At 31.5% G+C, this 23,513-nt stretch overlaps 2 protein-coding genes and 1 long non-coding RNA gene across 6 annotated transcripts in view; 2 read left to right on the top strand and 1 right to left on the bottom strand.

Moving 5' to 3' along the window:
* Positions 1-10,808, top strand: part of LOC136979196 (neprilysin-1-like) — a 136,965-nt gene extending 126,157 nt beyond the window's left edge. For 3 of the 4 annotated variants that reach the window (XM_067275149.1, XM_067275162.1, XM_067275155.1), the window contains exon 21: positions 10,300-10,807. In XM_067275149.1, coding sequence (XP_067131250.1) covers positions 10,300-10,399 — 100 coding nt within the window. In that variant the 3' untranslated portion in view covers positions 10,400-10,807. Of the gene's footprint in view, positions 1-10,299 lie in introns of all 4 variants that reach the window. The other variant, XM_067275142.1, reaches the window with a different exon arrangement.
* Positions 10,809-13,182: 2,374 nt separating this feature from the next.
* Positions 13,183-21,840, bottom strand: LOC136979413 (uncharacterized). Its single transcript, XM_067275385.1, has 4 exons — positions 21,403-21,840; positions 21,253-21,321; positions 19,933-20,022; positions 13,183-13,283 (listed from the first exon to the last, which is right to left on the bottom strand). Exons 1-4 carry the CDS (start codon positions 21,781-21,783, stop codon positions 13,203-13,205), a joined length of 621 nt encoding a protein of 206 aa, XP_067131486.1. The 5' UTR covers positions 21,784-21,840; the 3' UTR covers positions 13,183-13,202.
* The window catches only part of LOC136979447 (uncharacterized), a 218,886-nt gene continuing 214,390 nt past the window's right edge, over positions 19,018-23,513 (top strand). The window contains exon 1 of the long non-coding RNA XR_010881388.1: positions 19,018-19,112. This is a non-coding gene — a long non-coding RNA (uncharacterized lncRNA). The remainder of the gene's footprint in view (positions 19,113-23,513) is intronic.

The raw sequence follows: 23,513 nt of genomic DNA, 5'->3' as shown, positions 1-23,513 counted from the left end.
CTTGATTAGGTTGTTATAAGCTCGTTTAACATCTTTATAATTGTTAAAGTTAATGACGTTAGAGTTTAATCTGAATATTTTTAGTTTAGTCTTTTTTTCCATTTTCTTTTTATAACAGTCAAGGTCGAACCAGCTCTGTCTAAATCCATTATTAGGTTTTCTTTTACCATTATTCAGAACAATGTAGTCATTCATTATATTAATCAATAACCTGTATATTTCTTCGCTATTGTTTTCTCTTACTGTCGGGATGTCGCCAATTCGGTTTTCAATTTCTTTAGAATATCTGTAAGTTTTGTATTGTACACGTTGTTTTTTGGGTGGCAATTTATCAGAGTTTTTTGTTGAGAATAATAGAAATTTTACCATTGTGGGAAAATGATCGGAGATATCGAAGTTAATAACGTTAAAGTCCATGCAGCAATCTAGTAGTAGTTCAGAACAAATTGTAAAGTCAATAGTTGATTTTCCTGTATGTGTTAAACAAGTAAATTCTGCTGGTATATCAGTTTCAATGCGACCATTGATTATATACATTTTAAGATTCGATATTGTTTCTATTAATTTTTGCCCCAGTCTGTTTAGGTGTTTATCTTTCGAGTAGCGAATATTTTGTATTAAAGGATTCGTACCTTTATATTTGGAGTCCATTCTGTTGGCTATTCTTGCATTAAAGTCGCCCAATATTATGGAGTAAGGAGTCATGTAATGCCAAGTCTCGATGTGTTTAGATATTTCATTCAAAGTTGTTATATCGTCTGGTGGAATATAAGCAAGTAGAAGAGTTATTAGATTATTTTTTTTATTTGTAAGAATAGATTTATTGATTTGAATGAGAAGCAAAATAAAATTCTTAGATTTTTTTGTTTGTAGAATTTTACAGACACCTTTTTTTAATAGTATGCAAAGGCCTCCACTTGGACGGCCTGGGCCAGTAGGTTTATTTGCCGTTACTGATTCAATTATAAATTTCTCAAAAAAATTTGACTTGTAGGTCAGTTCAGATGTTATCCAGGTTTCAGTGATAGCCAAGATGTCTGGTTCATATTTAGATGTAAAAGCGTCAATTTGAGAGATTTTATGTTTGAGGCCCTGACTATTCCAATTACTAACAATAAGGCATTGGTTATTAGAAAAAGATTTGCGGACTTGAAATTTATCTGGTTTGTTAATTTGTCATTTAGTTGCATCTGTTCTTGACGATGGAAGGAAAGTATCTGCTTGTACCAGTTTTCCAGTGGTTAAATTATAGGTCAGCTTTTCATGATTTATTAGTAAAACATCATTACGTAGTTTAACCTTAGGATATTGTTTACGTAGTTCGTAGAAAGTTGGTAGTAAGAATTTCTGTCTAGCTCTTGAATTATTGGTTAAATCTGGTGAAATTTGTAAATTATTCCATTCTTCCAACAAATTTTGTTGTTTTTTCCGTATAATGGTAGTGAAAATACGGTCTCTAATTTGATTATTGCTGAGAGTAATTCTTATTGTTATGTTGGGCATTTTAGACAATTGAACTATCTCTAGTATATCCTCTTAAGCTATATTTTGTAAATTTAAGAAAGAAATAATAAAATTATGTATATCTGCTCTTGAAATGGTTTTATGGTTTGGGTAATTATACATGATAATTTTATTATAGCGATGTTCATTAATTAACGAGTCCATTTTGAATTGAATGCAGTCATTATTAGTTTGTAACTTATCTACCTGTTGTTTTAAATTGATTATTTGTTCCTCCATTTTTATCTGGTGATCCTTTCGTTTCGCGGATATTTTCATGAATAATTTCTAGATCTTGTTTTATCTTAACCATTTGACTAAAGAGTTTGTTGTTAGCAGAATTAATCAGGTCCGATATTTTATTCCATAACACTGAAGTAAAGGTGTCTGGAAGGTTGTCCGGTTTAGTAGAAAGATAATGGTCAGAGTTGGTAGACTCACCTGAAATGTTAATTGCACTTATTTGCGATGAATTTAAGATAGGATTCGTTTCATCACTAGGTTCTTCTTGAAGGTTTTTTCTGGAATTGAAGTTAAAGTCCATTATCATCCTAGAAGTTGGCGAAAGAGGTTGGTTCTTCTTAGTATCCGGATTGGCTCGATTTATTGGAGGTCTTCCTCGCTTAGGTGGAGAGCGTTGCATATTTGTTAATGATGTAATTATTGAAGTAATTTATCGTTAGTAAGTTACAAATTTAAACTTTTAGCAGTAGTAAAAAATCAAAAACGTTTGTTCCTTAGGCTTAGTATAATGACCAGGAGCACGAGAAAAAGCGCCAGCAGCCCTGGCGGATGAACACGCCCCCCCCATTGGGTTAAATATTGGCTATAATCATTATAAATTACTGATAAATTAGTGCTTAATAGCCATCCCTCTAGGGTCAATCTTATAATAAATTTAATAATTATAATTAAATAATTTTAGATTAAACTGGAAGAAAAAAATTATGTCAAAACATATTATAAAGCATCATAAAAATATGGCCACATTTTCAAATATTAATAATGAATAAGTCAGCCAAAAACTAAAAAAACAAAAAACTTATTTTTTTGCAAAAAATTGGTGCAAATTACCCAACTTTTTTCTAAAAAATTATTTGTTATTGTTCTTAATAAATTGTTTGTTTTTGGATGTCAAAAAGTCTGTTAACCTATTTTTAGCACAGGGCATTAATTATTTGTGGTATCAACTTCAATTTTAATTCTATTTTGGTACGTCCATCCCATATTTGGATGTTTATTGTGTTGTTTTCACCCTATGTTTTATATTGCCTCATTCATATGTACTGCTGGAGGCAATGACAGTCTTGTTTTGTCGGGTGTGCGTCTGAATAAGTTCAACTGGGCTGTCTTCAGATTGCACCTTAATTTTGTAGAAAGGAAAATGTAATAACTACAAAGGTATAAAAATGAGAGAACTGGTTTGGTGGCCATTTGTTCCCTTGTTGGGCTTTGTCTCATTGAACTTAACCACCAAGTAGACAGAGAAGATCATCAAAGAATGAATAGTCAGCACATGCAGGAAAAGAACAAAGGACTCTTTATCCTAAGTATCGAAAAACTCTAAGGTATATGTATACATGCATTGAAGGGAACAGGCTCTCTTAAAACAGTGCTTAGGAAATTGCTCCATAATGGTAGAAAAGAGTTGACTGAAATTATGGTGCATTCAATGAGTTACATATGTGTAAAACATTATACAGAATGAAAGGACTGATGTGAGAACTTCTCTATCTGTTAACCCGTGAGGGAGGAATAGTGAATATGAATCATGATATTGTCGGTTTTACGTCCCCTAATGAAACAGGATAAGTTTGTTACATGATATATATAATTCCCATTTAACTGCTCGTGTTGAGGAAATTTACACTATTAATCAATGTATTACTTAATTTTACATTAATTTATCAGTTTAGTGTTGCTTGGAAAATTATTTGGTAGTCCTATTTAATTATTTGTATGATTTTAATTAGAGTTTTCCAAACTACAAAGCAATAATTATTAATTGGTTTATAAATTATTGTTTTATTTTGTGTGTAATAATTTTCAGGGAAACTTTTGGTCCTGAAAATATTCTGCACCATTGCAATTACTGTTCTCTCTTTTTCATTTTTTAAATAATTTTTCAAAAACATATGCTTACAGAATTATAATTACCTTATTTGACTGTTTTCCATTGTTATCTATGTGTTTCAATTTTTTTCTTTTTTCTTTTTTTTTTTACTTTTTACTTTTTATTGAAATGAATATGGAGAATTTGTTTTTAGAAGGTTAAAACTTATTGGCGAATTCATGATGAAATTTTAGTTTAATTTTACTAATATTTATTTTTATATATTCAAATATATCTACAAATTATCAAAACTTCAAAATATGTTAGAACCTATAAACTTGTAAAATTTCCATTCAAAAGAAAACATTTTTCTTCTCGTAATTTTCTACCTGTAATTCACAGGTTATCTTAAAAAGAACCAGACTTTGATGGGCATCTGTAGAAAATTTTCCAGGGCAAGGGCAAAGCTTTAATAAATTTGTTTATTAAAGTTCTGCCCTTGCCATTTTTTTAATTTATTATTATTATTATTATTATTTTTTTTTAATTATTTAATTTTTGGGGTTTTTTAAGACAGATAAAACATCCCATGGTTGAGAGTGTAAGTATACATCTCAATCACTTTTACAACTATAATTTGGGGAATTTTTTACTTGATCCCAGGGAAATGCAAGTGCAATGCCCCATTTGCTCCCTCTGCAGATGTCTATGTTGAAGATTATAGACTTTTGCATATTGACAATCTTTTATATCAAAAAAATGGGGGTATACTATAGATTACTCCCTATGGAATTTCGTGTGTTTGGGTATATATCTGAACTCAGTGGACCAAGACAAGTTCAACGATACTCTACTTTTGGACCGGAGACAAAAAATAAAAAAGTTATCATACTTTTTTCCGGCGATCACGCGATGATAGGGAGTCGCGTCGCTCTCCACTAAGTTGGCCTCGCTATCGCAATCGGGAGTCAGCGTCGCTCTCTCCACTCTCGTATTGCGTGTTTAACGCTCCGGGTGATGACCGTAGTCCGACGTCATGGTTTGCAGACTTTACCGCAAGATGGCAATACTAGCAACTACAGTGCCGTCTGCATGAGAGCATTAAAAAAGTATGGTAACTTAAAAAGTGTGATAACTTTTTTATTTTTTGTCTCCGGTCCAAAAATAGGGTACCGTTGAACTCGTCTCGGTCCCCTGAGTTCAAATATATAATCAAAGTCCTGAAATTCCATAGGGAGTAATCTATAGTATACCCAAAAATGGTTCTAAAATACCATATTTACTTGCATATAAGACGACGTTTTTATTCATTTATCACAGCTTCAAATTCCTAGGTCGTCCTATATGTGCGAGCAAAAGATTCTTTGCATTTTTGCAAATAATTTTTGTGAACTGTGTATTTGCATTTCTTTTACCTGATGCTTACCCTCTTGTATTTAAAAGCACAAGTAATTTATCTGGGTTGTTTGAATCATTCTTGTGTATTGTCGGGAGTAAAGGTAAATAGAAATAGGAAAAGCAAAGCTTTTGAATTGAATTCCAGATTGAAATTCCAAAATCACATGGGAGCCCAATATAAGTTTTAATCCATTCTTACATGAAAACAGATGATTATTTGGAAATCAGAATTTGGAGAAACTCATAAGTGTAATCGACGGAGAGTAGATTTGACTATTAAGAATTGGCAGAAATAAAAGGTTTCCGATTGTCCAGCTTTACATGAACAAATCAGGTTGTTGATTTATAAGATTTTTCGTTAAAGTTTAAAATGTTAGTACTGTAATTTTTGCAGGACAATGTGTGCATTTATGTTCATTTCATGTTTTACTTGTAATTAAACAAAATAAAATTAGAATTGTATTAATAAATCTAATTTCCTTTATTTTGATCTTTAAAGTCCCCCCTCGTCCTATATGCAAGGTTGTCTTATATTCGAGTAAATATGGTAATTTTACTTTTATGCATTAAGTTATCTTGACAAGATAACTTAAAATGTAATGGGGTGTCTTGTTGTTTACATGTTGGGTGAGATATAGACAGACCTACTCACTTCTGCTTGTAAATGGAATATACTGTTGTTTAAATATCTGTCAGCCTTCCAAAAACATCAAGCTGATTTAGTGTTTTATGCTTAGATTTAGCTGTTTTATTTCTTATTGATTATCTAAAACAGTGAGGACAAACTTATGACCCAATGTTCACTGATTTTGAGATATCTGCCTTGAATGTTACAAATTTTGCAGTTTTAAAATTTATCAAATATTTTTTTTATATGTAGTGCGGAAAGATACTAAAACTGCTGTTAAAAGTTTTAAAAACCACTACCGTATTTTACGGACTATAAGACGCACCTTAATTTTTAAGCAATTTTTTAAAAAAAAAATACCTATAAGACTCTACGGACTATAAGACGCACCTGAATTTTGGAGGCAATTTTTCGAAGAAAAAAAGTGCATCTTATAGTCCGTAAAATACGGTAACTAGTTAAGTAACGCTGCATCAGCATGTAGTCGGAACAAAGCTGCTCGCACCTTTGTTTTCTAGATTATGAGGGAAAAAGAAACAAAGAATCATTCGTTCTCGACAATATATTTGATTTCTATTGGATCATTTAAAGGTACAAATATAAGGTCAGAATAATCCATTAATTAATTGCTATGCCAATGTCTCATGAAATTCTGTCTATCACTATGGGCCTTGGACTTACAGATTGACCCATAGCGATCTTTATTGTAACTCTTTAAAAATACTGAGTCAATTATTTTTTTCACTTGACTCAATGTAACATAGGTAAGACCGATAGCTGTCTCTTTTTTCCCTATATCTATTTTGATTTTTGGAAGAGTTAATCCCTGTGATTTATTATAGTCATCGAGTATGCTAAGGTAAGGGGAAACTGTCTACTAGATGGCAATATACTGCCATAGTTCAAAGAGTGCATTATGGGGATTATTGGAAACAGATTACCATGGATGAAAGGTCCCTGATAGCTATCGAATTCCACTAAAATAAACAGAGGAAGAACTGGAAAGTGAGCATTAGGAGCATATATAATGTAGCGTATAATTCCTAGTGAACCATTGATAAGACCTCCTTGCACCCATAAGTTGACTCTTGTCATGATTCTGGCATTAACTGATAGATACAAATACTTGGAGAGACCAAGAGCTAAGTCGTCTTTGGACGAAGGCAGGGCAATATCTGGAGTGTTTTCAGATACTATATAAGCAAGAGGGCATCCAGTTGACTGCGAGTAGTCTTCGTTGCTTTGTTTAACTTGCTCATTTGTTGGATATAGCTCTACTGCCGTTTGGAACTAATCAAGTTCATCTCTGGATAAACAGGCTCAATTTCTTGTCGTCAGAATGTTCATATCTCTATTAGAGAAATCACCTGAAGCTAGATGTTGTAAGATATCTATGAAGGAACTATCTGTGCTATTTTGGCTATGAGAATTACTAAGTTCAATGAACTTGTCAAAAGAATCAAATGCAAATGTAATGTCCCAACAAGGTCCCTTGTTGGGACATTACGTTATAAAAAACACTCGAGAAGAGAGGAGTATCTTTAACAGGAGGAAGCTGACGAAAATCACCAAACAAATAGATAAAGAATCCACCAAACGGTTCATCTTTCTCAGGGTTTATCTCCGTCAATCTTCTCTTGATCATGTAAAGCATTCTTGCACCAATCATTGACATTTCATCGATTAGTGTTGCCACCTTTACAAAATCGCTGACCCGGACGGCAGGTCAGGTTTGTTCAAACAGAAGTTCCTGACGCATGTCATTTTACAATGCAAAGAATAACGTACATGCTGGTTCTAAATCAGCTACAGTTAGGGTCTAGGGACTTATGTAGGAGTAACATAGAAGCAAAAAAAAAGGTCGAGAGGCAGGCTGCACATCACACGTCAGCATAAACAGAGTTACATGGCGGAATGGCAGATGAGTTTCAGTGACGAAAGACTTCACACGTTTCTTGTTGTTCAAATGATGTAAATTTATAACAATATTTGCAAGAACTTTGTTTCATCATAATTTCATCATCTTTGTTTCATCATAATTTTGTCCGGGAATTTCTATGAAATTCCCGGACAAAATTAATAGTTCACCTGGACAGTGAGTCAATTCCCGAACTGTCCGGGTGAAAACCGGATGGGTGATAACACTATCTTCGACGATGATGAATTTAAGCGACTTCATCTCAATCTGGAATCTCTGTGCAGCTTCATTTAGAGATCAAAATTTCGTACTAACGATAGGAAGACGAAGGAGAGAATGGATTGTAAACCCATCAATATTGATCACTGCTGCTCCATGTTATAGAATAATAAGTTAAAAAAGTTTTCTTTTTTTAACTTATTATTCTATAAAGATTCTTTATATTTGTTGTGTATCTAGTTAGTGATAACATTTACCTTTCAAAATTACTGTTTTAATGCTTGTCATATTTTCCGACCACTAGATGACGCTTCTACACGTGCGTGCAGGAAGCGACTAACACTTGACTTCATTCCTTATCAACAAAATAACTCTAAAATGAGTTGTCCAATCTTGATGAAATTTTCTTGGATGATTCATCATCACTCAAGGATGAACTGATTAAAATTTCAACTTTCAAAAATGATCCATACTGAAAAAAACCCCTGTCTCCAGTTCTACAGAAACGAATCATTTTTGAAAGTTGAAATTTTAATCAGTTCATCCTTGAGTGATGATGAGTTGTCCAAGAAAATTTCATCAAGATCGGACAACTCATTTTAGAGTTATTTTGTTGACAAGGAAGGAATGCATGAAGTCCAGTATTTAGTCGTCACTATGTTCCGACAATTATGGATATTGGATAGAAAAATTATATCAAATAATCAGCAGGAGATTTCCTGCCCATTAAACAAAATATTTGGTTTCATTATGATTATATTACCGTAAAATCTCGATTTAATGGACTAATTCAGCTGAGAGGGTGTCCGTTAAAGCCAAAAGTCTGTTATATTATAAATTAGGTTTTCCAAACGCATGTGTTAAACTAACTAATCTGTAAATATTTTAATCTGTTTTTTTAAGTACTATGTTTGTATAATTAAAATTAAATATGTATGAGAAGTTTAATTTCACAGAAAAATTTTCTATTCGTATTATTGCTTATGTACTCACTGTAATTCTGAGACTAGTAAATGAGTATATGATCTAAATCAAAATGAATAAATATTTTTTTGGTTTATTTGTTTAGTTCAATATAATTAATGTCTTTAAGAGAAATTACTCTTTGATTTCAAAAAACAAAAAAAAACTGTTAATTTAATTACATGTAAAAAGCATTTTTAAATTAACAGGGTGTTAATTTTCATATATGACATACTTTCCTAGAAAACCTTCCACCCTACAGATTATAGTAAATAGATTATTTTGTTATAGTTTTAATTATACATAAATACTATATTATTTTAAAATTTACAGCACTAAAAAATCGACTATCTATAGAGTGGGACATATATGTATATCCTGGCAGAAAAATTAAATTATTCAAAAACTACAAATACAATTCAGATCAAATAAAATTTAATTAAGTAGTAAATGAATTACAAAATACAATTTCCAAAATATTTGCTTTTAAACACAATCAAATTCTGTAAACAGTCATAAAATTGATTAATAATATGATCTCTGACTACTGCTGAAGTTCCTTTCATTGTGTGTATGATTCATAACTGAAAAATCTGCAGGTTCTCCATTGGAGACACAAATTTTATCTTTAATTTCTCCCATATTGCAAAGTCTAGGAGGTTTAAATCAAGCCTACATGGAAACCATTCAATACTGCTTTTGTCTTTTCCTAGTGTGTCCAGAGCTATCAACTTAGGACCAAATACTGTGTTTATTGTTTTACATATGTGCAGTAGTATAGCCAGAAATTTAGCAATGGGTTGCAACTAAAATAATTAAGAAGTATCAAATGTTCTTTGAATAAAACTGCAATATAAAAATGTACAAATTGTGTTATATATGTTAATGAATATGATCGGTTTATAGCAGTCAAATCTGTTATAGAAATAATTATCATTTGAAATCACTGAAAAAATCACACAAAGTTTCAGTCATATGAATGTGAAAAAAAAAAAAAATCATATGTTACTAAATATTCAAAAACTACAAGCTGCATAATTTAAATTTATACTTATGGGGCAACCAGTTTTAGTTTTCTTTTACATTTACAAATAACAACTTTTCAATTGTTAAAAATATTGGACATTACTAGAAGATTAGCAAATTACTAACAAGTATGTGCAAGAGACAATTGCATACTATATCTGCACCAATGTGTATGTGTACAGTTGCATCACCTATACCCAGGGCCCATAATAGGTTCTAAGCATGCCATTGTTTTATTAGTATTGCGAATTACTATATTATTAGCGCCATATTCAAGGGTTAATATATTGATTATTTTATGTTTAAAGTATTTTTATTTCAAAACAATTACAATTTTAAATATTACAATTTTATTTATATTTGTAGTAATACAAAATTTGTAAAGGGGCCGGTAAATATTATTTTGTCTAAGGCCCACGAAGGTCTAAATTAGGCCCTGCCTATACCTCTATCAAACTCTTAAACACAACTTATTTCTAACAAACTATTAAAAAATTACAGTATTTTCCCTGCCAGGGCATACATATAATCCACTCTAATAATTCAAAAATTTTATTATACAGTATTTTTAAATAATCATTTTATTTTCAGAGTTATTGGTACACTTTCAAATATGGAAGAATTTTCTGCAGCATTTAACTGCAAAAAAGGCTCTAGAATGAACCCAGAAAATAAATGTATAATTTGGTGAAATGATTTTTAAGAGTTTTGTTTGACTACATGGGATTGTGAATGCAAATAAGTTATTTGCATTTGGATTTGAAGAATCAGTTGGAAAAATATACATGGTGAGTTAAAAGCCCCTAACACCTTTTGCTTTCAAAAGCTACTGAAAATGTATATTTTTGTTGACCTTAAAAGTGGTTTTACAGGTAAAAAATAAAAGGTCTTATCCAATTCTCCATGTACAACTTCTGATGTAGTTACGTTTTAACAAAATTAAGTCATATTCAATTTGCCATACATGATGTCTGATGTAACTACTCCAACAAAATTAATATATCTTCAGTACTTTTGAAATGTAAAACTTACAAGGGACTTTTGACTCCCCTTCATAAAATTTATTATTTTTTTAATTAAAAAGGATATTAAAAGATGTTTAATATATCATAAATGATGGTATTTGTTGTAAATTTTATAAATTGTTGTTAATTTTATAAATTGTATTTTGTGTTATATGACTTGCTTTAAAATACTTAAACATTTCCATCATGGAATTAAATATGCTGAATATATTTGTTTAATTAATATTAATCATAAATATGTAATGATTCAAAGGTAAAATAATCATGATTAATTAATTTATTTCTAATCTAGAAATTGCAATTTAAACTATGTAAACAAATATAAGATATGTAAACTTCTTCAAAATAATTTACTTTTTAACTATAAAAATTTGTTCTATCTAAATTTTATTTAATGTCTTTGATGATCTGTAATTTAGAATCAGAAATTCTGCAATTCTGAGTAAAAATGTTTATTTTTTTTCCTCCATAAATAATTATTAAATAGTAACTTTTAATTAAAACATTATTTTTAAAATAAATTCACCACTGATTTACTATGATCAAAGGAGATATGAATAAATTTGTATAAACACATCTCAAAACTTGATTTCATTTGTTTTTAAGTGCTCTAAGAAATTTTTTTTTACCAAAATTAATTGAATAAATTAAATTCAATCCCTGCTCTTATATCCAATGACTTAAGAATTATTTTTTAAAAATATTATTGTTGGAAATTTCTCAAAGAAACCTCAACCTTATAGATCTTTAGTTCTTGATTTTCTAACAATGAATAATTGCTCATTTATTATAACATCGTCACAACGCCGAGCTGCAATTTTTAATCGTCTTTTAATCTGAAAAACCCATATATTTTCCAGTCCCGATCGGAAGTTTACATATTGTTATTCGCCGCCCCTTAAGCTTTCTGGATTTGTTCTGAATTTTAATGGTCTTGCCCCTGTAAATCATACTTTTCCTTAAAATAATCGAGTCATGCCGGTCATCTATCTAACTCTGTTCTGGAGAAAAGTTTAAATTGAATCACCTGACTTCCGGTCAAGGCCGGAAGTTCATATATAGTTAATCGAGTTCTCAGGTCCCTAAGTTTTTCTTGTCTGGACTTGATTTTCATCTAATTCCGTTTCGAGCTTACAACGAACGACAGTGGGAATGTAAAAGTCTTCAATATACAGTGGTATTCCGTTCTTCAAACGCTAAATTTGACAAAATTTGCTTCGGAGTTAGAACAATACTTAAAAGTTTGAACACTGCGCGCACAATGAAAGAAATGCGCTCCAACGTAAACACAATCTGTTGTGCGCCCAAGCAGTGCCGCGTTAGCTTTGTGGGATCCGGGCAAATTTGAATTAGGAGGCCTCGTGTACTCTACTGACTAAAGACATTTTTCTTCGGGGGGAATCACTCGGTATTCTCTTGGATTCCATGCAAAAAGAAAAACTAAAGAAGAGTTTTAGATAAAATTTTATTAAAAACAAAACAAAAAAAAAAAATCAGATATATGACATTTACGAACAATTAAATGTAATCCACAAGATAAATTCATAAATAATAAACTTAATTGAATTAGTATGTATTTTTTATTGCACCAAATGACAAACTAGATCATATTATTCCAATTCTTGTTTAAATATTCTTATCAACTTCAGTCATTTAATGTAACAAAGAAAAAACTTTTTATAAATTAAAAAACTCTTAACAAAACAAAAAAAAAATTAAATTCGCAATTACAACGAAAATTTAAAAAAAATTCAAGACAATACAGGGATGAATAAATAAAAATTTAATTTTTATCTTCACTTTTCATGTTTTTTGAGCTGAGAAATTGTGAATCGGTTCATTGTAATCGCTCCATTTGAAATGTCAAATTACATAATATTTCTAACTTGTCCAATCCGAATTTCTTATAATTTTTAATTTTTTTAAGGGCATTGAACGATCACTCTGCGGATGCATTGGAAATAGAATTTGACAAATATACTTTTAAAATTATGTCTACATTAGGAAAGTAGAAACTAGTCTCCCCTCGAATCGCTTTGTACATCAATAAAGGAGAATTTAAATTTACCCTTTTTTACAAACTGTGTTAATTCTTCCTTAAAAACAGTAACATCTACAGTATGTCGTCTGAATAGGTATTAATATATTAAATTCATTGTTCAACTATCATTTTTTATGATATTTCTTTTATGTTCTATGCGCCTGAACCACGCCGGCAACCTATAGTCTCCAGATATGGCGCCAAATTTAAATTTCGATGTTCTTACTACAGTAAGAAGTTTATAAAAAGTTGGTTTGAGGAGGCTCCCGGCAATTGCTCTTTTTGCACATAGGATATTCGTGCCACTAGCTATTCAAAATCATTAAGACGACACAAACATTTTTGGCGATACAAACTTTTATTGAAATTTAATAAACTTTTAAACATTAAATTATAACGAACAAACGTATAAATCTAACGCTGTATTTCTAGTAGCATCTCTTTTTACCTACCGAAATATTCCTTATTTTCAACAAGTAAGAAAATATGGAGTACAAGGTACTGGCCATCTGAAATACAAAAGAATATCTTTATGAAATCATTCTGTATGTTAGTATTCATCTTAATATACACGGGCGAAATCAGACAGAAAGCAAAAAGTTAAGAATTTATCAGTGATGAAAAATTAAAAATTGGCATTTGTGTTTTTATTTGTATAAAATTGTAACCAAGTCAAACCTCTCCGACCCTTAACTAAAGTGTCCCATATGCCCATGATTATGTAGTGGAGAGTCATACAGTACCGACCATTATTGGAGCTAGTTAACAGCATTCTACAGACATACGCAGAATATCACTATCATAGGTCATATACTTTGAGGATTACTTTGTTTGGTTAGGGTTGTAGGAACCACGAGCCAGAGAAGGTGCTTGTCGGTATTTAGTACGTTAAAAGTTATTTTTGCGACTTTAATTCTACTTTGGGGATGATTAGTTAATTTCATTTTAGATATATTTTGCATATAGTAATATTAGGTTAAGATAAATCGTATTAATTTCACAATATAAAACTGTATACAACGGACAATCTCCAAAATGTTACCCATGTGGCAGCGTACAGTACCGACCAAAAATAATTTTTAAGGAAAAGGCCTGTTTCTTTCTTCTCAATTTAGAAATGACGAAATTGAAAAAAGAAGAAAGTAAAATGGACCAAAAATGGCAATAGATAAAGTTCTTGTAGGTAGATTTTCAGTTCCAAAAACAATAATAAGTCGAATGAGAGCAATCCAAGTTGTCAAAAATATGAATGTGGTTCCACAGATGAGTAGATTGCAAAGGATTTTCGATGAAGAAAGGGAAACCCAACAAGTTTTTTTTAATGCAGATATAAGATCAGGATTAAAAGTTCATTCAAGAAACTAGCACAGTGCATTGCATGTAAGAGTCCGGCACATATGAAATGTGCCGATCAAGAAAATAATTTGCATTTTATTTGTGACAATTGTAAGCAGTGAAATTCATAGGTACAAATCTTTGGAAGTTTACAATGTTTTCCTAGTACAGTAATACCTCGGTTTTCGTCGATTTTTTTCGCGAAAAATTTCTCTCTTCGTCGGTTGCCTCGGATTTCGTCGGCGTTCCCACGTGATCAGCTGCTAATTTTGCGAAACCACGCGTTTTCCTGCTCAGTGTGATGTTGTTTTTCTTTGTGTGAGCATTACCCCGCGCGTCTAGCCAAACAATGGGCGTATTCAAAATCTCAGTGTGCAGCCAACACCTCTCAGTATCTCTGTTCAAAACCTCAGATGACTTACGATTGCTGCCAGCGTGCTTCCAACAAACTGCAAGCGTCTTTTTTCGGTGCTCGATACATCAGCAAACAAGATGAGAGCTACCACGAGGCTCGTAAGAGCTCTATTTTGCATTGACAATTTTGAATTTAATTTATTTGTTGATGAAAAACCCTGAATGAAGTAGTATACGGTTAGTACATTAATAGAATATTTTAATATACTAGTATATTTACGTAAGACATCACATAATCTTTTTAGTTGTTAATTTAAATGTAATCTTAGGATTGATTTAATTATTTAAAACTCCTACGGAAATTTAAAAATCTTCATCCCTATTTCTCTTTTCTAAATGTTTCATTAAGCTGTTCTCATTAAATAAGTTCAAAAATAAATTTAACGTAACGTGGAAGTCCACATCGTTCGCCATTTTTATTGTTTTTCTCCCGAAATCTCTGCCAGTCAGCGTTTGTGTTCTCTAGAAAACGCCAGCAGTTGCGTCATTTCCGGCAGCATCTCACTGATTGATGCTGAGATTTTGAATACGCCCAATTCCATTGCTTTCCTTTCCTTTTAGCTGCATCATGGGAAATGCCATGTTAAATGTTTATTTATTCTTTACATTAGTCTTTTATATTCATTTTATATTAATTTCCTGTTGTTTTTAGTATTAAACACTATATATATTCTCTATAATATGTTTTTGGTATGTGTTTTGGAGTGTCTAGAACGAATTAATTGGATTTACATTGATTTATATGGAAATAATTGCCTCGGTTTCGTCGGTTTCGGATTTCCCCGGTTGTTTTCAGACGGATTATCGACGAAAACTGGGTATCACTGTGTTCATTTTTTCGAATAAATGTTGTTATGAGTTATAGTGCATTACAAGATAATAATCAAGATATCAAGCCTGGTGCCATGGTGTCGTTTGAAGAACCACCAATATTTTCTGTGGCTGGTTCATCACATCAAGATAGTAGTAATTCTATGATAATGTACAGTACTGTACTGTACATGGATACTTCAGGAGTGCCTGCAATATCTGGTCCAAGTAGTTATCAGTTAGATAAACAGTCATCTCAACAACAGCAACCACAAGGTAGGTACAACATTTATTTAAACTAACAAACAAGTGTTTCTGAAAAATGGGGAAGAGGGGCATTTTTTCATCCAAATTATAGGAATTTCATATTTTTTTCTTTTTCCATTGTTTATGAATATGTTAAGTAATTAAATTGTTAATTGTAATTTAACCAAAACATTTTAATATTCTAATATTTTAAGTAATTGTATGAAGGTATTACCATTTACTTTTTTAAAATGACAATAATCAATACTCATTCAAAACTTGTTAACAGTCTTAAATGTAAAGTTTTTATTATATTTATTTAAGTATTTTATTATATTGTGTATATACATATATAGAATATGCACATATATAATTTAAATTAGCAAATTAAACATTTTAAGTAAAAATTAGATATTGGTTATATGTAGATAAATCAGTAGTTTAACGTTTTTAACTACTCCCTGGATCTTCTCCATGTTTGGTTTCACAATTTTTAATTTCAAAATTTTTCCAATGTACAAATACATGAGTACTTTAGGAAAGAGCTAGAATTATGTATTTGTATATATTGATGCAATTTGTTTTGAATTTATATACAATATTTGAAATTACCCTCTATATACTGTAGTGTTTGGGTGTAAAATATACTGTACAGTCATGGTGTAAAATTTAAATCTTTTTATATGATTGAATAACCCGTATCAGAAATTCAACATTGAAAATAGTTGAAAAAAATATCTCAATAAGCAATATAAATGTCTTTGTGGATCTAATAGTCAGTATGTAGGTTAAAAATGAATCTTCAGAATCAGGTCAAGAAAAATAATTCTAAGAAAGAATATTAAAAGATTGAGAGTTGAATATATTAAAAGGGTCATGGAGGAAAATTATTATGGTTTTTTTTAATTCAATCATTTTGTGAAAACAAAATTTGAAATAAACACAGAAAAAGAATCATAAAAATCAAAAGTTCAAAATAACTGTTTTGAATAAATTTATCATTTTTTATAATAAAGAAATATATTTAATGAAAGAATTAGAATTAAAAAATTTAGTATGATTGGTAAGATCCGTTAGATGCTTGATTAATCCAGTTGACAAGTACTATTTTACTATTGTCAAAGACTTGTACTTTTATTTGCTTGAATAAAAAAATCACTAAAACAATTTTTATCATCATTAAGAACTTAATACCCTTTAGAACAGTAACTGTTTGGAACTGGACGACAATATTTGCATTGCCCGAATTCGTAACTTTTTTATTTTAGAAATAATTAGTACTTTAGGCAAAATTTTAGAGAAATCTTACCCTGTTCTTTATGACGTACTCTGAGGTATCATATTACTCTCTTAAAACCAATTTTTCTCAAGTTGACATTTGTTACAGCCAAAAATATTAAGGTGGTCGGTACTTCGACTTTCCCCTCTATATATATGTATATATATATACACATAACTCTCGTTAATTCGAACTCGATTGTGCCGTCTCCTGTTTATTTGAATCAAGAGTGCGCGTTATTAGATTAACGTCGTCTTCCCGTTTTTGAAATTTAAAGATCGAATTTAAAATTAATATATAAGTTTAAAATAAATTAATAAACTAGTTAAGTAATGCTGTATCAGCGTATACTCGGAACGAAGCTGCTCGCACGTTTATTTTCTAGATTATGAGGGAAAAAAGAAACAAAGAATCATTCGTTCTCAACAATATATTTGATTTCTATTGGATCATTTAAAGGTACAAATATAAGGTCAGAATAATCCATTAATTAATTGCTATGCCAACGTCTCATGAAATTCTGTCTATCACTATGGGCCTTGGACTTACAGATTGACTCGTAGCGATCTTTATTGTAACTCTTTAAAAATACTGAGTCAGTTATTTTTTTTCACTCGACTCAATGTAACATAGGTAAGACCGATAGATGCTTATTTTTTCCCTATATCTATTTTGATCTTTGGAAAAGTTAATCCCTGTGATTTATGTATAGTCATCGAGTATGCTAAGGTAAGGGGAAACTGTCTACGAGATCGCAATATACTGCCATCAGTTCGAAGAGCATGTTATGGGGATTATTGGAAACAGATTACCATGGATGAAAGGTCCCCGATAGCCATCGAATTCCACTAAAATAAACAGAGGAAGAGCCGGAGGTCGAGCATTAGGAGCATATATAATGTAGCGTATAGTTCCTAGTGAACCATTGACAAGACCTCCTTGCACCCATAAGTTGACTCTCGGCATGATTCTGGCATTAACTGAGAGATTCAAATACTTGGAGAGATCAAGAGCTGAGTCATCTTCGGACGAAGGCAAGGCAATATCTGGAGTGTTTTCAGATGCTATATAAGCAAGAGGGCATCCAGTTGACTGCGAGTAGTCTTCGTTGCTTTGTTTAACTTGCTCGTTTGTTGGATATAGCTCTACTGCCGTTTGGAACTGATCAAGTTCATCTCTGGATAAATAGGCTCGATTTCTTGTCGTCAGAATGTTCATATCTGTATCAGAGAAATCACCCGAAGCTAGATGTTGTAAAACATTTGTGAAGGAACTATCTGCGCTAATTTTGGCTACGAGAATTACTAAGTTCAATGAACTTGTCAAAAGAATCAAATGGGAATATAACATTGTAAAAAACACTCGAGTAGAGAGGAGTATCTTTAACAGGAGGAAGCTGACGAAAATCACCAAAAAAAATAGATAAAGAATCCACCAAACGGCTCATCTTTCTCGGTGTTTATCTCCGTCAATCTTCTCTCGATCATGTAAAGCATTCTTGCTCCAATCATTGATATTTCATCGATAATGATGAATTTGAGCAACGTCATCTCAATCTGGAATCTCTGTGCAGCTTCTCCATTTAGAGATCGAAATTTCGTACTAACGACAGGAAGACGAAGAAGAGAATGGATCGTAAGGGGCCATCCATAATTTACGTAAGGTATTTTGGGGTAGATGGGGGTCAAGGATTTCTTACAATTTCTTACTCAGGGGTAGGGGGTAATAGACCTCGTCTTACGTAATATCCTTATTTTTTTCTCTCGTTGAGTGGTGAAGTTTTGAATTTGGCGGTTTCTATTAAGAACCTTCGTTGTACAAATGCCATCTCGTGTAACGTGATAGAATAATAACGCTAGCAGAATCACGCTTTACATATTTTTTATCATGGGAGAAAGACCGTGTAGTGGTTACTCTCTCTTTTTTATATTAGAATAAGTGCACCACTCCTATGGGGTGCATAACACTAAGAGTACATAAACCGAAATACATGATACAAAGTAAACATAAAATTAATATTCGGCTTTTAGTGAAAACTAAAATGTAAAACTAGAAATTAGCAATTATAGTTCTTTTCTTCCATACTTTTTGAACATAATTGTAAAAAGCTTCAAACAGTGGCTTCTGAACAAGCTTATTAAGTGGACATGACTACCTGAAACCAAGCGTAAAGATTTCTAATTTTAGAATAAGTTTATCTTGATCGTAAATTGGACAATGATAGATCATATGGTTGACTGTGTATAGGTTTTCTGTAGAGCAAAAGCAAGAGGCAGTTTCTGCTCGGTTATACATCGCCATGTAGCTTTTAAAAATATCATGCTCAGTAAGTAATTGAGCAGTAGCAAACGTTAAATCTCTAAGTGGTGATGAGAACCTGCATTCAACACTAAGAAAATAAAGTATTGTTATTCTACCAGTTTTACTGCTCAATTATTGTTGATTCCACTTTTACATAGCGTTGTCATAAATATAATTTTTAAGAATCCATACGCGATCTTCGTTTTGACCCCTATCTCCAGTTCTACAAAAATGGATCATTTTTGAGAGTTGAAATTTTAATCAGTTCATCCTTGAGAGATAATGAGTCGTCCTAGAAAATTTCATAAAGATCGGACAACTCATTCTAGAGTTATAATGTTGACAAGGAATGCATGGAGTCAAGTATTAGTCGTCACTTCGTTCCGACAAATATAAAAACAATTCAAATCAGTTGTCGCACGATTAGAACGATTTACGGTGGTCCTGTGGTGGTTGCACGTCATGGTTTCTCGTAAATTTTTGTCTTTATTCTATCGAATGTACTGTACTACTGTACCTTTTTGTTTTGTATTTCTCATTGATTAAACATTATTGCCATGTAATATTAATGCATTGAAGAAAAAATGATTTTAACTTCTGTAGTATCTAGAAATGGTCTCCTTTAATTTGAACTATTTAACCGTCTTTCTGAGTTCGAATTAACGAGGGTCTATTGTATAAGGCCTATATATGTTATGGACAAAGTGATTTATCGGGCATTATGAATAATGACCAAAAAGGGCGCGCAGTGTGATAAATACTGATTCATTTACCTTTATAGGAATTTTTCTATCGATTGTATACACATCACATAACGATAATCTCATTGGAAATTTTCCAAATCTTTTCATGAAATCGAGAATCTAACGAAAAAATAAATATTAGTCTCTTTCTAAGAAATATTAGGAATAATAATAATAACAATTACAAATACAGTATAGTGGAACCCCCGCTATCTCGACACTCGAATAACTCGAGATTTTTCTATATTTTGGCCTGAAGTATTATCTAGAGAAGAAAACCTCGTTAAGTCGACATCATCAACAGATGGCCCCATCAATTCGACCTATATTCGAAATTTAAAAAAAAAAAAAAAAAAAAGCAATTTCTCTCTGAGGATCTGCACTCTTATTGTGTGAACGATACGATATCTGTACAGCCTACTTTCCCTTTACCTATTTTCCACCCCATAAAAGTTGCTGATATCTCAATTCCTTCAAATGGGAAGAACTCGAGGGGAAATTGTCTATTCACAGTGTCTATTTAGCCTATTAATTAAGTTCTTTTCGTTCATTTGCGTACAGTAACTGATTTGTATAGCACATTTTTACGATAGCTTCATGAAAGTAACACTTAAAGAAAATTAGAAATTTTAAGAAAACCAGAAAGCAAGGAATAAATCATTGGGTTACAGAGCAAGCTGGAAAAATTCTGTTAATTTTCTCTTTTCCAGTTAGCATTAGGCCTACTAGCTTTATTCCACGTGTAAAAAACGTAACAGTTCCTAATTTTACGTGATGAAAGCGAAAGTTTATATTATATAAAGTGTATTGTATCATATGAGTACTGCTGATTAAGTTGATGGGATTTAGCACCGCCTCTGAAGAAAACTCGAAGATGGCCATAAGCAGTCTGACGTTACGAAAGAATACGTGTCCTACGTACAATGATGATAGCATTTGTGAAGAATAACGAGAAAATTAAAACTTTTCTCCCTAAAATTAAATTAAAATTAAAATTTTAAAGTCTTTCACATCGACAGAACCTTTGAGAAACACACGTGTATGTCCGATTTCGATCTTTTTGAAGAAGCTATTCTAACGTGATTTAATACAGTATAGTAATTTATACATGTATAAAAACGATTACATTTACACAAATTTTCATTAGCCAAGCAATTTTATTCATTGCACCGATTCATTATTTTATGGAGTGCAGTAAGAAGTCGAATAACACAAAAAGTGTGAAAACGTATACGGCACTGTATTTAATGACAGTTAAAATTTAAAATTTCCCAAAACCCGCATAATTCGATACGTTTAACTCTACTGACGAGGTGTCGAGTTATCGGGGTTCCACTGTTTAATAATTACTTTTAGTTTTTGCTCAAGTTCCAAATCACTTTGCGTAAAGACACGAATATCTCGAAAGGCATTCTGCATCTAAAAAAAAAAAGAAACAACTATTATGCACGGAACAACAAAATAACAATAACAAAATTACTCTGTGTAATTTAATTTTACCGTAAATGCAAAACAGCACAAAAAGCAGGCTAATATGATGCAAACGAACATGCAGAAAACAGCCGCTGCTAATATTCCGTATCTAAGCATATTGCTTATTTCTACAAACAGGAATATGTAATAAAAGAAACAAGTTGAGAATGTTATACCAAAATAAGCAATCGCCAGTACAATATTTATTTTTCCGTTAAATTGTTCGACGAAAGTCCACATTTCTTGGTGATGCATCATGAATTGGTCCAATCTTGATTTTAAATCGACATCGTTCTTCTTGATTAAAGAAAGTTCTTGCACGAGATTTTCAAATTCATTTTCAGCGACAAATACTAAAATTGCCACTATTAATAATCCATATACGAATCCTCCGATGACAAAGTTCATTGTTAGTCCTATTTCGATGGAACAGAAAAGTGCTTCCCCGTTATATTTTTGGGATTTTTGTAAAGATGGATAATACAAGATCACATTCAAAATTTGAAACCAACTTGAAGCGATCACAACAAAAAAAGAAACGTAGTTACAGATATTTTGCATTGAAATGTTTTCTTCGTCTATCATCATTCGAAAAAATATTTTATTTTTTAAAGTTTTTAGCAAAATAACTTTTGCATTTTTCAAAAAACTGAATACAGAAGCGTAAGAACCAAATAAAAACGCAAACGAAATCTTTACTACTTTACTTTTGTCTTTAAATAAATCGTACCATCCCATACAAATTACGTTATCGTTCAAACCTGGAATTGCTTGCCATAATGTAAGGAAGGTGTGACCCCATAAAGTCAGTTCTATAAACCGAATATATACAGTTTTGTATAGGAAACATTCCGTAATGATATTGTCAGATTTTTGGGATTTACATGTTTTGTATGGTTGCAAGCCATAAATCAATGCCATTCTTCTATACGGCAGCAAAAAACAACTTGTACAAACTTCACTCATTTCAATATTAGGCTTTAATAAGTGTAAAACGATAATTTTATTTTCCAACCTGCAAAAGAAGAAACAATACAAGAATACACGACACACAAATAGTCTGAAACATGATTGAATCGGATCGGATCGATGAGATAAGGCAATATATCGATCTGCCAAGAGGATGCCTCTCGGGAGGACTTTCTATCGAAAACTAGCCCCTATTTAAGGATTAGATAAACTTGGAAAACCCGGAAAACTTCACGTGACTACAGTACTCGTAATCAACCTATCAATTTTCAGTAGTTTTGACATAACATGATATAGCCTTGTGATTGTAATAATAGATAAAGCGACTTCGTGATTTAATTATCATTACAGTCACAAATAATATTCATTGTGTGTTTACTCAGCGAAAACAATTTTCCTATTCTTACTCTTACAAGGAAACTATCGACCTAATTTCGATTATCGATCCGGATGTTTATCATTGAAAGTATTGATTGTTATGCAAAATTCTAACTGAATTTATATACTGTAATCAATATTTACCGCCATTCCTCGATACTGCATCGAAATCCTTTTGTGGAATCCGGAAATTTTATGGGTTTTAACAGATACGTTTTATAACTTCAATTGTGTTTAAGAAATATATAGTTTAATTTTCAGAATCATTTTTATATTTTTCATATTTCTGTTTTCTGGATTATACAAGTCGAAAGGCCCGATGCATCGGGGCATACTAAATTACAAATAAAAATAATAATATACTCAGTATTATACTGTAAAAATAAATATAAAATAATTTGGGCGCGTTTTTTTATGCAGCGCTCGAGAAGCGCTTTACAGCTAATCCTCTGAATCTCGTTTCTAAATGTCCAACGCTGCTCGTGACGTCATTTCGCTACACTTTCGCTGCATAAAAAAACGCGCACTTTATATTGTTAATTTAATTTAAATAATAGCTAGGGGCGTCCCTAGTGGCCGTTTTTGGCATACCGTGACAGAAAAAGACCAAGTCCTAGAATATTCTAGGACCTTGGGAGACTGCTCATTTTTTCAGCTTTTTATAGTAGATATCCATATATATATATATATATATATATATATAAGTTTCTCGAAAATAAAAGTTACATTCAAAAATTAAAATAATTGCAAACTATTTACACATAATTAAACTGTTAAACTAAAATTTTAAA

The sequence above is a fragment of the Centruroides vittatus genome, unplaced genomic scaffold (genome assembly GCF_030686945.1).
Source record: "Centruroides vittatus isolate TY-2023 unplaced genomic scaffold, ASM3068694v2 contig_1154, whole genome shotgun sequence".
NCBI classification, from domain to species: domain Eukaryota; kingdom Metazoa; phylum Arthropoda; class Arachnida; order Scorpiones; family Buthidae; genus Centruroides; species Centruroides vittatus.
The sequence above is the reverse complement of the archived record's forward strand: the minus strand, read 5'-3'. Positions and strand labels throughout refer to the sequence as shown.

Coding starts and splice junctions, on each gene's coding strand:
- LOC136979413 (XM_067275385.1), bottom strand. CDS start 21,783: ATGAACTTTGTCATCGGAGGATTCGTATATGGATTATTAATAGTGGCA. Junction 20,023..21,252: donor AACTTGAGCAAAAACTAAAA/GTAATTATTAAA, acceptor TTTTTTCGTTAG/ATTCTCGATTTCATGAAAAG. Junction 13,284..19,932: donor ATAGAAAAATTCCTATAAAG/GTAAATGAATCA, acceptor TTTGTATTTCAG/ATGGCCAGTACCTTGTACTC.